The sequence below is a fragment of the Bombus bifarius genome, unplaced genomic scaffold, assembly GCF_011952205.1.
Source record: "Bombus bifarius isolate JDL3187 unplaced genomic scaffold, Bbif_JDL3187 scf7180000007970, whole genome shotgun sequence".
NCBI classification, from domain to species: Eukaryota; Metazoa; Arthropoda; class Insecta; order Hymenoptera; family Apidae; genus Bombus; species Bombus bifarius.
Window position 1 is genome coordinate 966,892 of NW_022884356.1, and position 13,419 is coordinate 980,310.

The following is a 13,419-nucleotide window of genomic DNA, read 5'->3' on the forward strand; positions in this document are numbered from 1 at the left end:
TTTCGTCAGTAATGCCAGGTAATGCTAAATAAGAAATACAGGTATTGCATGGCACATAACATAAATTATACAGCGTGTCCCGTAATCGATGATACAATCATGTACAGGGTGATTTTACATAAAAGAATAAGTCGAAAATATACAATAAATTTTTTTCATATGACATTTTGTTTTCGAGAAAATGAATTTAAAAATTCATTAAGTATATTGGGCATAAATAACATGCCTAATGGTGCTATATAGTATTGCCATATTGTAATTTCTCAAATGTCACTTAATTACTTAATAATTATTTTGAGACTCAACGATATTTTTACTACATTACAATGGAACGAACGGTAACAAACTTCAAACTGTATGTACAGGGCACGCAAATTAGAGCAATAATTAATTAACTCCAATTTTAAAGCTAGTGTTGAAACGTCCCATGCATGAAATAAAATGACATTTAATTTTTATAATATTTATTATACTTTGTTCTCTTTTAAAAATGTCATTCGATATTATGCATAGTTTCAAACGCGTTTTTTATTATGTATAAGGAGATAAAATGCTTATATACTTTTTATATGTGAAAATCAGTATCTAAAGTTAGATATTTGAATAACTCAAATCATTACCATATTATTTAATACTATTTTTAAGCCCTGTAATTTTTAACATACATAAGTACAACACGGAATAAAATATCAAAAGATTGCTGTTCTTTAACCTATGAACAACATCTGCATATCAGAAAACAACAACGAACGTGTTGTATATATTGGAATGATAGCCCATGGAATGAATTATAATCTAAGTTTCCAAAGCTGCTGTGCACTAAAATCTAATTTGACTTTGTGAGTATCGTAGTAAAGTAGTACGAAAATTCAATATTGCTCAACTATCTTGAAAAGTACAAACAGTACATTAAATCTGTAGTACAAGGCCCGCGCTTGAAATATTATCTCCGCCGCCAGCAGTTTGCGCTGCTTCGGTGCAAACTAATACTGGTGCCACACAAACTTGAATAATAACATCTTTGCTTTCTATTTTTAATGTTTCGTCCCAACAGGATACTGGTTTCTCAATATCTAGTGCTATCCGGGTGCCATCAACGATAGACGTCGAAAAGCTATCGTCTAAAATCAACGCAGCTTTACTAATGTCGACCTAAAATTTCATAAGTTCATATATATACATATACAGAGTAGGTCAACTAAAAGGTATCATCTAAATATCTTTACTATTGTATGAAAAATCTTCTCAGAACGAAGTTACACTATTTCAAAGGGCACAAATGACTAATACTATGCTTGATATGGTGGTCGTTTGCTGCAATGCATAATTCAAATTTTCTAATTAGTTTTTCATACATAGTTTCTATTTCATCCAATGTTATGGATACACCTACAGCTGCAATTCTCTCCTTCATATCTTTCGACGTTATAAGTTTGTCACGATAAACTACATTTTGTAATCTTATAAAATAATGACATTAAAAATGTCTGTCCATTAATATATGTTCCCCTTGAAACAGTGCAATTTTGTCCTAAACAGATTTTTCACACAATAGTAAGTAAAGGAGATATTTAAATCATTCCATTTAGCTGACTCACCCATATATTCATATAATTATAAGCTTATAATTAACAAAATATAATCATATTTACTTACATGGCTCGTCGCGCATACGTGTCTATGAGCTGTTAGTGATGCTTTGGCTGCTGCAGCCATCGTATTTTTCCATATAGAGCCTTTTACAGTAAATATAGCTTGATAGGCTAACGTGTGTACATGAATTCTAGTTAATTCTCGAGAATGCTCAATAGTCTTACTTTTCATACGTATCAATTTGAATAACGTTCGCATTTGATCTAAGACTGTCGCTATACGTGGCGTTGAATTTGCCACTAATGAAATATTTCCGTAATACATCGCGTTATGCAAGTTGGCTATTTCTTGCTCATTCATCCCTAAACTATCGGCAAATGGAATAATCGAGTCGCAAAGCTCAAAAAGTAATTTATCTTCCGCAAACGAGGCCATTTCAAAATGAATCTTAGTCGATGCAGATCGATCCGTCATTTGTTTCTTTACTTTACGTAAAAGTTTCTGTCTATCACCTGCATTTCAATAAACGTTTTTCTAAACAGATCACAAAACTTACACAACTAAGAATAGTGTTTCAATTACCATTAGGAAATGGATAATTATCCATCATTTGTAGACCACTGATAACAAGTAAGTTAGGTTCGTATGTTAACAGTAGTTTATCAAATGCATCAAGAGAACTAATTTTTGGATTATTGGCATCATTGTGAACTATGTACCTAAAAAATAGTTATAGTGATTTAGAAGGATCTATTACAATTATATATGTCTACAATATTTTCTGAAGTTTTTTAAATATTATACCTATTAGCTCTAGCACTGGAATATGGACCCCAAATATCTCCATGCTTGTATTCAATTACTAAATGAATGTCATCCCTTTTCACTTCACCCCCTACAATATTAATAACTTGTGGTATCATTTGATGCAAGGATCTAGTCAGTTTTGCAGCAAGTGTAACATCACACCCTTCTCTTGCAAATCTTAAGGCCATAACTGCTGCGTTACCACCAATGGTAGAATATGAAGATGGATATGAACGAGCTTTGGCAACAAGATTGTCAAATAGTGTTCTATTTGCCATATATCTCCTGATACAAAAATGAAATGTTAATAAAATGTGAAATAGGAAAAATGTATTTCTCAATGAGAAATACAAAAATTCGATTAAAGGTGACATGGCAAAAGTAAGACTTACTCTGCAGCAGCTCCATGGCGAAAATAATAAGCGAAGCTTTTTAAAAGTTCTAGCTCTGTGTTGATTTCATCAAAATGTTGTGGTTGTCCGACTTCATCGGAATAGTTAAGTAAATCTTTAGCATTGACGTATACGTCGGTACACACGCCATAACCTATCGCAACTTTTGGTCGTGATGACATCACGTGTTTATTTTCAAGTCTTTCCAAGCCATGGATCAAAGTTTGCAAACGTTTCTGAAGAATGTTTTCTGAATTTCTATAATAAATTGCGACTAGAACTATTAGTACAGTGAACGCTGTACCAAATTTTAATCCCCTGTTGTACCCCATTTTGAGTTCCAATAACAATGAACTAAGCGCTGTAATCACTGGACTCTTTAAAAATCTAATCAATGCAGAGTTGATACATAATTTTGTTAGATTATGATTAATAATGACAAATAACTGACCATAATAAATAACCATGCTATATCAATTTAAAACAATTCTTTACTTTTTAAAGAGAAATTTTAAAATGTATGTTGCATTATACTAGTTTGACTATATTATATGCATGGTAACTCAGCTAAAAGGGATCACATAAATATTTACCTTATTTATTATTGTATGAAGAAATTTTATACAACAAAGTTACAATATTTCAAGGGCCACACAATAATTTTTTTGGAATAAGAGATGAATAAACTTATAGGGCAACATATTGATCTACTCGAAGTATACAAGTGCTCTTCGTAGAATAAAAGTACTTCCTATATATGTTTTTAAATAATATTTATTTAAAAAAACAACACAATTGATCTCATTGAACATAGAACTTCTTAGAATACATACATATGTAAATTTTAAAAATTTGATCTTGATTTAGGAATTCATCTTCTATATTTGTACAATTATAATTTTTAGATTGCAATATGATAGAAAAAGTAAAAAAAGAACTTATGATACTGATTAGTAAAAATACAGAGGGCATACATTAAAATATGTAGCTGTATTCTTTTGAAACTCTGATTGTTGGTACCAGTCCTAATTTATTTAGGACATGGGGAATCTTTTTTTTCAAAAGAATAAAGCTGTTAAGCATTTGAAGCTCTTTACGAGATATAAAAATATTTGAAGTCTATAAGTATACACCAATCACATATATGATTACAAAAACAATTTTTTCAAAGTTAATCAAAAAGAAGTAGAGTTATCATAGATTAAAAATGGAAGCTTCTAATGTCAACTTCTTTTTACTAACGATATACGTAAGATTCAGTTTGGATAGTTTCATATTGAAACAATTCTATTCTATCTTTTACAAAACAATTACTTTACGCTGTTTACTCTTTATTTTTCGTATGAAGACGCATATGTTTCTTTAGATTATCGAGTCTATTACATCGTCGATCACAGAAATCGCATTGATAAGGCATTAAATTGCTATGCACTACTACATGACCGTTTAAGTGACTAATCTGTTTGAACCGTTTTCCACAAATAGTACAAACGTATGGTCTTTCGTTCATATGAGCTGATGCAATGTGAGTTTGTAAATTTGTTTTCCTTACAAACGTAGCTTTGCATACATCGCATTCAAATGGCCTTACATTTGCATGAATGGCCAAGTGAGATTTAAGCACATTTTTATGTTTAAAATTTTTCTCGCATAAATGACACTGAAATGGGCGTTCGTCGTTGTGTACCTTTTTATGAACAGACAGATGAGCGAGCTGCTTGAACATCTTCGCACAAATCTCGCACTGATAAGTGCGTCCATCTTCATGTGCAGCACTTATATGCCGACGCAAAGTATCGGCTAAAGTATATCTTTTTCCGCAAATTTTACAGCGGAACGGACGCTCGTTCGTATGAGTCATTAGATGCCCGTTTAGATTTCTTTTTTCAAGAAACCGTGCACCACATACATCGCATTGATAAGGTTTTTCTCCATTGTGAACATACATGTGTTTCTTCAAAGAATTCGAAAGGCTAAATCTCTTTTTGCAGACAGAACATTCAAATTTTCGTTCTCCCGTGTGTACCAACATATGAGATTTCACGTGTCCCGCTTGTTTGAATCTTTTCCCACAAATGATGCATGGGAATTGACGTTCATGAGAATGAGTAAGTATGTGTCGTTCCAAAACGCTTTTGGTGGTAAACACCTTTTTACAGTTATCACATTCGAACAAACGGAGAGTCTCTTTAGTTTTTGAAATGTAATGTCCTTTATGCGATTGAGCATGGATCTTCAGCGAACCTAAAGAGTCGAATTTCACCCCGCAAACCGCACAATGGAAAGACCGATAATCTTTATGCGTTAATGAATGTTGGCTAAGATGGCCCAATTGCTTAAAACTCTTATTACAAATTAAACAAATGTAGGGTCTTTCGTTCGTGTGAGATCGCATATGCCTTTTTAATACACTAGGAAAGTTGAACTTTTGATTACAATATGAACATTCCAAAGTTGGATCTCCATTTATTTTCATTGGACGATTGTCTGCAGCAATTTTCTTCCTTTCCTTGAGGAGACTTAAACTCTTTGTTGTCTTTGTACAATCATTTGCTTCATTTGATTGTGTTTCATTGGCATTTAATTGTGAGAAATTTCTTAATTTAGATGCTTTCGTGTCTAATGTTGTTTCATCTTGAGAGTCTTTACTTCTTCTACTTCTGGTCAGACTGGATAATTTACTTTGTCTATGAGATTGTCTCATATGTTTTTCATATAAACTTAGAACGTGAAACGTTTTGTTGCATAGTTTACATTCGAACTTTTTCCCCTTTATATGTGTTCTCATATGATTTCTTAAGTGGCCGGGTTTCATGTATTGTTTCTTGCAGATTTTACATTTTAAATTGATTTGATTCTCCGCATTTGATGCCTTGTCATCTATTCCCAATTCATCCTCAAATATTGAATCTTCTGTATGCATGTTCAAAGGTTCACTCTTAACATTCACAAAATTAAAACCAGGAGTGCTTCTTTGAAATTCACCCCTGACTTCATTGCAAGAATCTTCACTCTCACAATCATTTAACTAACGAATTAAAATAATGATCAATAACATATATATGAATAACTATATTATTAATAATATACTTACGCTATCTACATCTCTATTTGCAAAGGCAGGCTCATCTATAAGCTGCTGCATATCTTCTTCCTTAACTTCATCTTCTTTGTCGGATAAGAGGCTAATCCATTCTTCTTCTGTCCATACATTATCTCTTAAATTTATTAGATTAGTTTGTTTTTGGAATTCTGCATGTACATTTTTCCCAAATAATATATCATATGGAATTTTTCCATTTTCACAACGAAATGTTGAATTTTGAAAAATTTGTATATGTTTCAAAGCTTCGTACCATGTTTTCGTTGGATTTTCTTCTACCCAACATTCAAGTAAGGTTTTAAAATCTCTACTCTGCTCACTGTTCTCAGTGATTTCTCCATGAAGTATCATGAAATCTTTCCACAAAAGACGTATCTCTTGCACAACTTCTTCAGCAAATTTGCGTCCATTGCTGCTTTGTAAGACCTGTGGTGCTCCGATAATAGCCAGTATGTCTAACAGTTTTACAGCTACTTCATTTGCTGTGTTTCCATGTAAACCTTTCAACACAACAAATCTGGATACTTGATCCTCGTAGACAAGGAAATACTTGTAATTACAAGTTAATTGTATTGGCATATCTATTACATCAATTTGTCCTCTATGATACAACTTTTTGTCTGTGGTATTATAAAGTGAATTCATGTTTTCAATTTTCAAATAATTTATGATTCTTTCAGAGAGATTTAAGAACTATGAGATTTTATACCTTGTTATTTAAAAGAAAAAGATCTATTTATCGGGAATAATATCTATAAACAATTTATCACAACTTATAAATATATGCTTTCTTCAGAGGTAAAAAGTTAAGTACCTCTTGGTAAATATTTATTTCATGTTTTAGAGATTTAATACTGATTCTTTCCAATGACAAATTAAATGTTTTCCTTGGTACATTTTTTGCTTTCAGTGTGTCCATTGTTCACTTTCTTAACTCATTGGTATCTGTTAAAAAAGTAAAAAATGTAATACTTTTAAAAATAAAATATTACAAATGCATATATGTACTGTACTTTCTCCGAAAAGAAAGGAAATAGTTATAGTCTTTATTAAATATAAAACATACCACATAATAATTCATTATCATTTGCGTACGGAGAACAAATTTCTTCTTGTACATGCGAATAAAGTTAATATATAATCAAACAAAATTTACATTTTCTTTTAAGTGTAAAATGATACAGACTTTTAACCTATATAATTCTTTATGAGATTCAATTCATTTTAAAATTATGGAACTTTATGTCCATTTTCTATTGGAAGCTGCTAACATTGTATTATTTTTACGTGACGACGGAGAAAAATACACGTTTTTCTGTTTGTCCATTTAATAATTAATGTTCACTACACGATCGTAAACTCTTGTTTGTCATTTTCATAGCGAGTTCTCATCGCTTCATTAAACCAAGACTTGACGGTACCAGTGAAGGCACGGCTGTATTAGAGATAATGTTTATTCGTCCACGTGTCAGAATACCTAAAGGTTGGTTTTTAATCATATATTCTGTCGTAAACAAAACACAATTAATCTATCATAATATTGTCATTACTAATCAAATTGAACATTTCGCTTGAAGAATTAAAAAATCTATAAGAAATATAAAAAATTTTTACTCGGTTGATAATTATCATCTATCATTACATATATAAATACATAATAGATCACAAAAAAAATAAAAACGAACTATTTTGCTGTATTATTATCAATTAATTACTTAAGTTGTAAGTTTCTTTATTATATAAATGTAATTTTCTTATTTGTTCAATAGCTTACTGAGTTTAATGGTAACATGATATGAAGATTATCCATCTTTGAATTATTTTTTCGAAGATTTTTTTTGAAGTCGTGTCACAAATTGCAACTACACATTACACATACAGTCGAATTAATAAGTCCAAGATGGCAAGCGAGGTAAACGAAATTGCTGTTCAAGCGAGTGAAAATATAACAGAGAATAATGAGGCGATTACTGGAAGAATATCATCGACATCTGAGGGAATGGTTCTTGCTTATGGAAGCTTGATAATTATGGCCATATTACCTATCTTCTTTGGTAGTTACCGAGCTGTTAGACACCATAAGGAGCAGCAGGTTAGCCACGCGTTTGACATATGTTTTATACGCGTATGTCGGACAAATTCTTCGAACTTTCTAATAATTAACTGTTTAATTTTCATTAATTCATAATATTCAAATGATAATTTTATATTGCATAGAATATCTTTTTTATTATCATTGGATGATATTTAATGCGTTTACAGGTTGATAACTGTAAAGTATTTAATTGGAGACCAGAAAATCATAGTAATGTAAATCAGTTCACTGCTGCTATTTTTTGTAAAATAGTCTTCAATTATTGTTATAAAAAATTCATTATACTTTCTCAAGTCATGAAGAATCGTAACACAGAATAAAGTTGTGCTTATAACCTAATTATAACTTTACTATTGTAATTTATAGCTTAATTAATTATGAAACTAGAGGGCCTATACTGTTTAAAAGTTGAAATATATGACTAAATTCAAATTTTCAAAATGTTGACATATACCACTGTAATTTTTAAATTAATTAGCATTAAGATGTAGCATTTTATAATTGTTATTAATGTTCTGTAGCATGTAGTGCTTTTATATTTTTTATAGCAACAATGTAAAAAAAGTGGAGAACAACCAGACACAATGTCACGCAAGGAAGCAGCAATATTTCCTTTCATTTCTAGTATTACATTAGTTGGACTATATGTATTATATAAGGTAACAAGTGTTAAATGAATGATCCTTGTATAAGAATTTTATTTATTCCACATTAGAGTTATGTCAATGTTTTTCAGATATTTGCCAAGGAGTTTGTTAATCAAATTTTGGCTGCCTATTTTTTTTTCTTAGGTATCTTAGCCTTGTGTCACCTTACGAGGTATACATAGTTTCTGATTTATTGGAATATATGTAGTTAGCGTTCTTGAAATTACATATTATGATTTTGATTACAGTCCATTAATTTCATCATTGGTACCTGCTGCAATACCAAAAACTCAGTATCATATATCATTCACTAAAGGAGAAGGTGATAAGTCAGAACATATTATTAATTACAAATTTAATCTTCATGATATTGTTTGTCTAATATGCTGTTCACTTGTTGGAACTTGGTATCTTTTAAAAAAGGTAATAGACATTAAACAAAATTTTCTTTGGTACAAGTGTACCTCAAGTCAAAATAATTTTTTTAAATTTTACAGCATTGGATTGCCAATAATTTATTTGGAATCGCGTTTGCGATTAATGGAGTTGAATTACTACATGTGAACAATGTTCCAACAGGATGTATTTTGCTTTGCGGACTCTTGTTTTATGATGCATTTTGGGTGTTTGGTACAGATGTAATGGTAACAGTCGCGAGATCATTCGAAGTACCAATTAAATTAGTGTTCCCTCAAGATATATTAGAGAAAGGACTTACAGCCAGCAATTTTGCTATGCTGGGTTTAGGTGACATTGTTTTACCAGGGATTTTCATTGCCCTTCTATTGCGGTTCGACAATAGTTTAAGCAGAAAGACAAATGTGTATTTCTACTCAACATTCTTCGCATATTTCATGGGATTACTAGCGACGATGCTGATTATGCATTTATTTAATCACGCACAACCGGCTCTGCTATATCTAGTACCTGCTTGTTTGGGTACTCCCGTACTTTTGGCATTGGCTAAGGGAGACTTAAAAGCATTATTTTCGTATGTATCTATAAGTGTTTCACTTATATGCTTCTACTTGAAATTGTTTTAAACAATAGATTATAATTTACTAATCTTTTTCAGTTACGAAGATCATCCAGTTATTCCAAAACAAACAGAAGAAACTGCACAAACGCAAGTAGAAACGAAGAAGGACACATAATATTCGTATTTAAGGTGATCAATGTAATAAAACTGTCAGCATTATCATTATGCTGTTATCGTTTCAAATTTATCGTTTATAGGGAAAGAAATGATAGTTTCTCTTATGCTCAAGCTGTACAATCATGAAATTTAAAAGTATCAACAACATATGTAATTATATCTTACATAAACATTGTGAGATATAATTTTATGCTTGGTTCAAATTTAGTTGACATTCATACATTCAAATTCGACTGAATTGATGATTCGTAACTCATTTTGTATGTATATCCTTTTTCATAAATGCCAATATACATATATAGAAAGATTAATATCAATAATTTATAGATAAATCATTCAAGAGTGAAAGCAAAAAGAAAAAGTAGTATTTTTTTTAGATAAATTGTTCCTTTGTAAGCAAAATTTTAAATAAGAATTTATATTAATATGCATATTACAAGTGTGAATTAGTTTTTATTGGATCAGAGGACCTGAAAGAAGGAAATAATTAGAATAGAGAATTAGGTTGGAATTTTCTATTTCTGTATAAAATACAACTTTTACCCTATTATGAATAACTAGATTGAATTCCTATTCCAATAGATCTATAGTCTACAACATATGTTGTATTTTATTAGAGGTGTGGATTACTTAAATGAATTATAAATTATAATACAATTTTTCACATGCACAATTCGAAAAAATGATTACAAAAATTGAAATAATTTTTTGATTTGTTGTTAGTAACTTCTTTTTCCATTTCTAATTTTGTTAAATATATACAATTTTTCTATAATATAACAATATTTTAATTGATAAAACTTACTTAAAAAATGGATTTTATAAAGCGTGTTTAGTTAAAAAAATGTGTAAACATCGAAAACATAATAAAACTACATTTTTTTTCATTTATTCATTCTATCTTTTTTATGTGATTGCCTATAGGTTTTCTATTCAAAAAGTAGTGATTAGCGATATTATCTCATTTTAAAACATTTATTCTTTGAATTGAGAATAATATTACAAATAGTATGAATAAAAATAGATACTTTATGCCTTATCAGCATCTTCAATAGCCAAGTTCTTTGCTGTGATAGGTTCCAATTCTTTTATACCTTCCTTAGATACCTTTTGTACCTTAAAATTTGGAAGATTAACTATTAATCGCTTGTGTATTTCCCTGACACATTTTTTCAATAGTATGTATGCTTCTTCTTCCGTTGAATCTGTAATATAGAATAGTGTATGCAGCATATTTTGATAAAAAATTTGTATTAATAATACCATATACAAAATAAACATTAATGTAAATCTGATCTTAATAGTCTTTCTTACCATATTTGTGATATCTATCTAAAATGGAAAGGGAGAAAAAGCCTCCATAGCCATGCGCTGCATAGGGCACTTTAACACATGATGCTAGATAATCAATGAAGTACAATTCTGGTCCACTATTTACATCATAGCCAGCCATTAATAAATTGACAAAATATGGTGTTCTACTTCTAAGATAATCTGCTAAGTTTCTTCTGGTGAAAGAGGCAGCTGCTTTTGGAGATAATTCATAGCCATTTCTCATTTTGTAAAGCTGTATATTTTTTCCTATATATTCTGAAAATTGTGTAGTATCCCCAGATTCTCCAGATACTGCCATAATAAGCTTATCAGACATTTTGTGAATTTTTTCTTCATCTGAAGTAACAGAATCAACGAAATATATAAAGTGACTTGCATTTACTACGTAAATATCTTATAATTATAAATAGATATGTATCAATACTTCAAATTACAAATACAGATAAATTTGATACTTCAATAATACTTGTAACAGAAAATTGATAATAAAACAAATAATTTATCTGGAAGTATTTTTTAGGTTGTAATCAACCGTTTAATTTCTTACCGTTTTTCATAACCATAATAGATTGAGCTGTAGTCATATCAGCCGCAACTAAAACAAAATCTTTAAATTGTATTCCGATTAAACATTCCATTTTTAGGAATAATTCTTTCTACTGTCTTGAGCGCAATTGCAACACGACTAAACAATACCAAAATCTGCCTGTCACGAACTATGAGGTTAGGATCGCAACTGTTAAAGTAAAGTAACGCGGCGGTCATCAATGTCTTATATGTTCAATGACAAATAAGTTGGTAACCGCAAGCAGGTTCTTTTCTGCTAGCTGAGAAGAATTCTGTCATCCTTAATGGTTATCTAGATTTACTAGATTTTACCTGGTTTCACATTTTATTTTTATTTTCACCTATTTCTACTTCATGACTTCAAACTTCTTAAAATATTTATGATCTTATATATATATATATAATATGTACAATCTTTTCTTCTTTAAAACTTTCGTTTTCTATATAAAGCATGCATTTATTTTAATGAAGTTAATTTATTTCCTTTTTTATAGAACTCTTTAAAAGAGTAACTTAGTCTACAGTTTAGAACTAAAGGCAGAGCTAGATCAAAATCTGTAATTCAATTTACACTTTCTAAGTAATCCAATATTGATTTCATTATCATCGCGTGACGGGAACTTATAAGTTTTTGGTTCATTTTCGTATGAGAAGAGTTGTTTTAGCTTCATCGGTCGTACAACGGAATCAAGTTATTATAAAATTACACAATTACACAAATTATTAAACGGAAAATTATGAATTCATTACAAAATTTATTTACAAAATTTATTGTAAAATTGCAAATTGAATTGAATAAAACAATCTTATTTTGCAAATGAACGAAGCGTTTAATTATTTAAAATCTTCACATTTATCAAAAGCTTTCTTATTAATAGCGGAAGTAGATTGCCATTATCATTATTTGAATCCTCATTCATTGTTAAAGATATTAGGCATCTGTTAAAGGTTAAGGATATGAATTTTAATAAATATAATCTCGCGAACTTGAATAAAAGCTCTACATATATATAGTATATTAGCAAGGGAATATAATATTACAAAAGTATTTCTATAAAAGTAGCTACATGTATATGTTGAAATATCACTCTAATTATTATATTTTTTTAATGAGAAGGATATCTTTAAACATGCAATAAAACAATACCCCATTATTTCTAATATGAAATTCATAGATCATTTTTCATTAGAATGAATTGCAAAGTAACAATTATTATGCACCGTGCAAGAAAAGGGAAGCAGAATACAAATGATAGAATACATTCAACGATTCCCGCTATCCTGACACTTTGTATGTCAAGTAGCTGTAATAGATATTCTACCAGTATGTAATACAAAATGAAATTCGTTTGCCACTAAGTACCCATAAAAATGAATTTCTGAGTTAGGTTTCTGAAATTATATTATCCAATCTATATTTTCCGCTTACCTTACCTGTTTTACTTTTCACCCCGTACATTATTTCTTTTTCCTCTAATTATGTTTTTTAAGTTGTCTTTCACCTAACTGTACCTTTTTTGTTGTTAAAATTTTTTCAAATCTCAGAAAGTTATGAATGAATCGTTAGTGATATTAATTATGTATATCTTTTTATTTCAAACTTATACTAACATTTTTCTGAAAAAATTTAAAGTTATTTTATTAAAATGAGAGCCAGACCGTCATCCAAAAGTTTCATTCATACCGTGAAGATTGTTTGCAGCGAAAGTTTATTTCGAAATAAA

The 13,419-nt window shown here is 30.0% G+C and overlaps 4 protein-coding genes across 5 annotated transcripts; 1 reads left to right on the plus strand and 3 right to left on the minus strand.

Moving 5' to 3' along the window:
- Positions 1-447: 447 nt before the first annotated feature.
- Positions 448-3,269, minus strand: LOC117214104 (ADP-dependent glucokinase). Its single transcript, XM_033459951.1, has 5 exons — positions 2,793-3,269; positions 2,398-2,685; positions 2,176-2,312; positions 1,657-2,105; positions 448-1,152 (listed from the first exon to the last, which is right to left on the minus strand). The coding sequence occupies exons 1-5, from the start codon at positions 3,257-3,259 to the stop codon at positions 910-912; spliced, it is 1,584 nt and encodes a 527-aa protein (XP_033315842.1). The 5' UTR covers positions 3,260-3,269; the 3' UTR covers positions 448-909.
- Positions 3,270-3,561: 292 nt separating this feature from the next.
- LOC117214094 (zinc finger protein 83-like) lies at positions 3,562-7,355 on the minus strand. Its single transcript, XM_033459947.1, has 3 exons — positions 6,962-7,355; positions 5,887-6,840; positions 3,562-5,820 (listed from the first exon to the last, which is right to left on the minus strand). Exons 2-3 carry the CDS (start codon positions 6,538-6,540, stop codon positions 4,117-4,119), a joined length of 2,358 nt encoding a protein of 785 aa, XP_033315838.1. The 5' UTR covers positions 6,541-6,840; positions 6,962-7,355; the 3' UTR covers positions 3,562-4,116.
- A 339-nt stretch (positions 7,356-7,694) lies between these two features.
- LOC117214115 (minor histocompatibility antigen H13) lies at positions 7,695-10,459 on the plus strand. Of its 2 annotated transcripts, none has more exons than XM_033459956.1 (6): positions 7,695-7,987; positions 8,539-8,649; positions 8,706-8,809; positions 8,886-9,060; positions 9,135-9,628; positions 9,713-10,459. In XM_033459956.1, exons 1-6 carry the CDS (start codon positions 7,796-7,798, stop codon positions 9,789-9,791), a joined length of 1,155 nt encoding a protein of 384 aa, XP_033315847.1. In that variant the 5' UTR covers positions 7,695-7,795; the 3' UTR covers positions 9,792-10,459. The 2 variants fall into 2 exon arrangements, with proteins under 2 accessions (XP_033315847.1, XP_033315849.1); XM_033459958.1 differs by having other exon boundaries at positions 7,697-7,987; positions 8,727-8,809.
- Positions 10,460-10,740: 281 nt separating this feature from the next.
- Positions 10,741-12,016, minus strand: LOC117214128 (proteasome subunit beta type-2-like). The gene is made up of 3 exons (XM_033459961.1): positions 11,676-12,016; positions 11,108-11,464; positions 10,741-10,998 (listed from the first exon to the last, which is right to left on the minus strand). The coding sequence occupies exons 1-3, from the start codon at positions 11,764-11,766 to the stop codon at positions 10,823-10,825; spliced, it is 624 nt and encodes a 207-aa protein (XP_033315852.1). The 5' UTR covers positions 11,767-12,016; the 3' UTR covers positions 10,741-10,822.
- Positions 12,017-13,419: the final 1,403 nt, after the last annotated feature.

Excerpts from the sequence above, each read along its gene's own strand:
- LOC117214128 (XM_033459961.1), bottom strand. The coding sequence starts at position 11,766 with ATGGAATGTTTAATCGGAATACAATTTAAAGATTTTGTTTTAGTTGCG. Across the intron at positions 11,465-11,675 it reads TATTATGGTTATGAAAAACG|ATGAAGAAAAAATTCACAAA; the intron begins GTAAGAAATTAA and ends CTGTTACTTCAG. Across the intron at positions 10,999-11,107 it reads AGATAGATATCACAAATATG|ATTCAACGGAAGAAGAAGCA; the intron begins GTAAGAAAGACT and ends TCTATATTACAG.
- LOC117214115 (XM_033459956.1), top strand. The coding sequence starts at position 7,796 with ATGGCAAGCGAGGTAAACGAAATTGCTGTTCAAGCGAGTGAAAATATA. Across the intron at positions 8,810-8,885 it reads GCCTTGTGTCACCTTACGAG|TCCATTAATTTCATCATTGG; the intron begins GTATACATAGTT and ends TTTTGATTACAG. Across the intron at positions 9,061-9,134 it reads CTTGGTATCTTTTAAAAAAG|CATTGGATTGCCAATAATTT; the intron begins GTAATAGACATT and ends TAAATTTTACAG.
- LOC117214104 (XM_033459951.1), bottom strand. The coding sequence starts at position 3,259 with ATGGTTATTTATTATGGTCAGTTATTTGTCATTATTAATCATAATCTA. Across the intron at positions 2,686-2,792 it reads CGCCATGGAGCTGCTGCAGA|GAGATATATGGCAAATAGAA; the intron begins GTAAGTCTTACT and ends TTTTTGTATCAG. Across the intron at positions 2,106-2,175 it reads TAATTATCCATTTCCTAATG|GTGATAGACAGAAACTTTTA; the intron begins GTAATTGAAACA and ends ATTGAAATGCAG.
- LOC117214094 (XM_033459947.1), bottom strand. The coding sequence starts at position 6,540 with ATGAATTCACTTTATAATACCACAGACAAAAAGTTGTATCATAGAGGA. Across the intron at positions 5,821-5,886 it reads CAAATAGAGATGTAGATAGC|TTAAATGATTGTGAGAGTGA; the intron begins GTAAGTATATTA and ends TTAATTCGTTAG.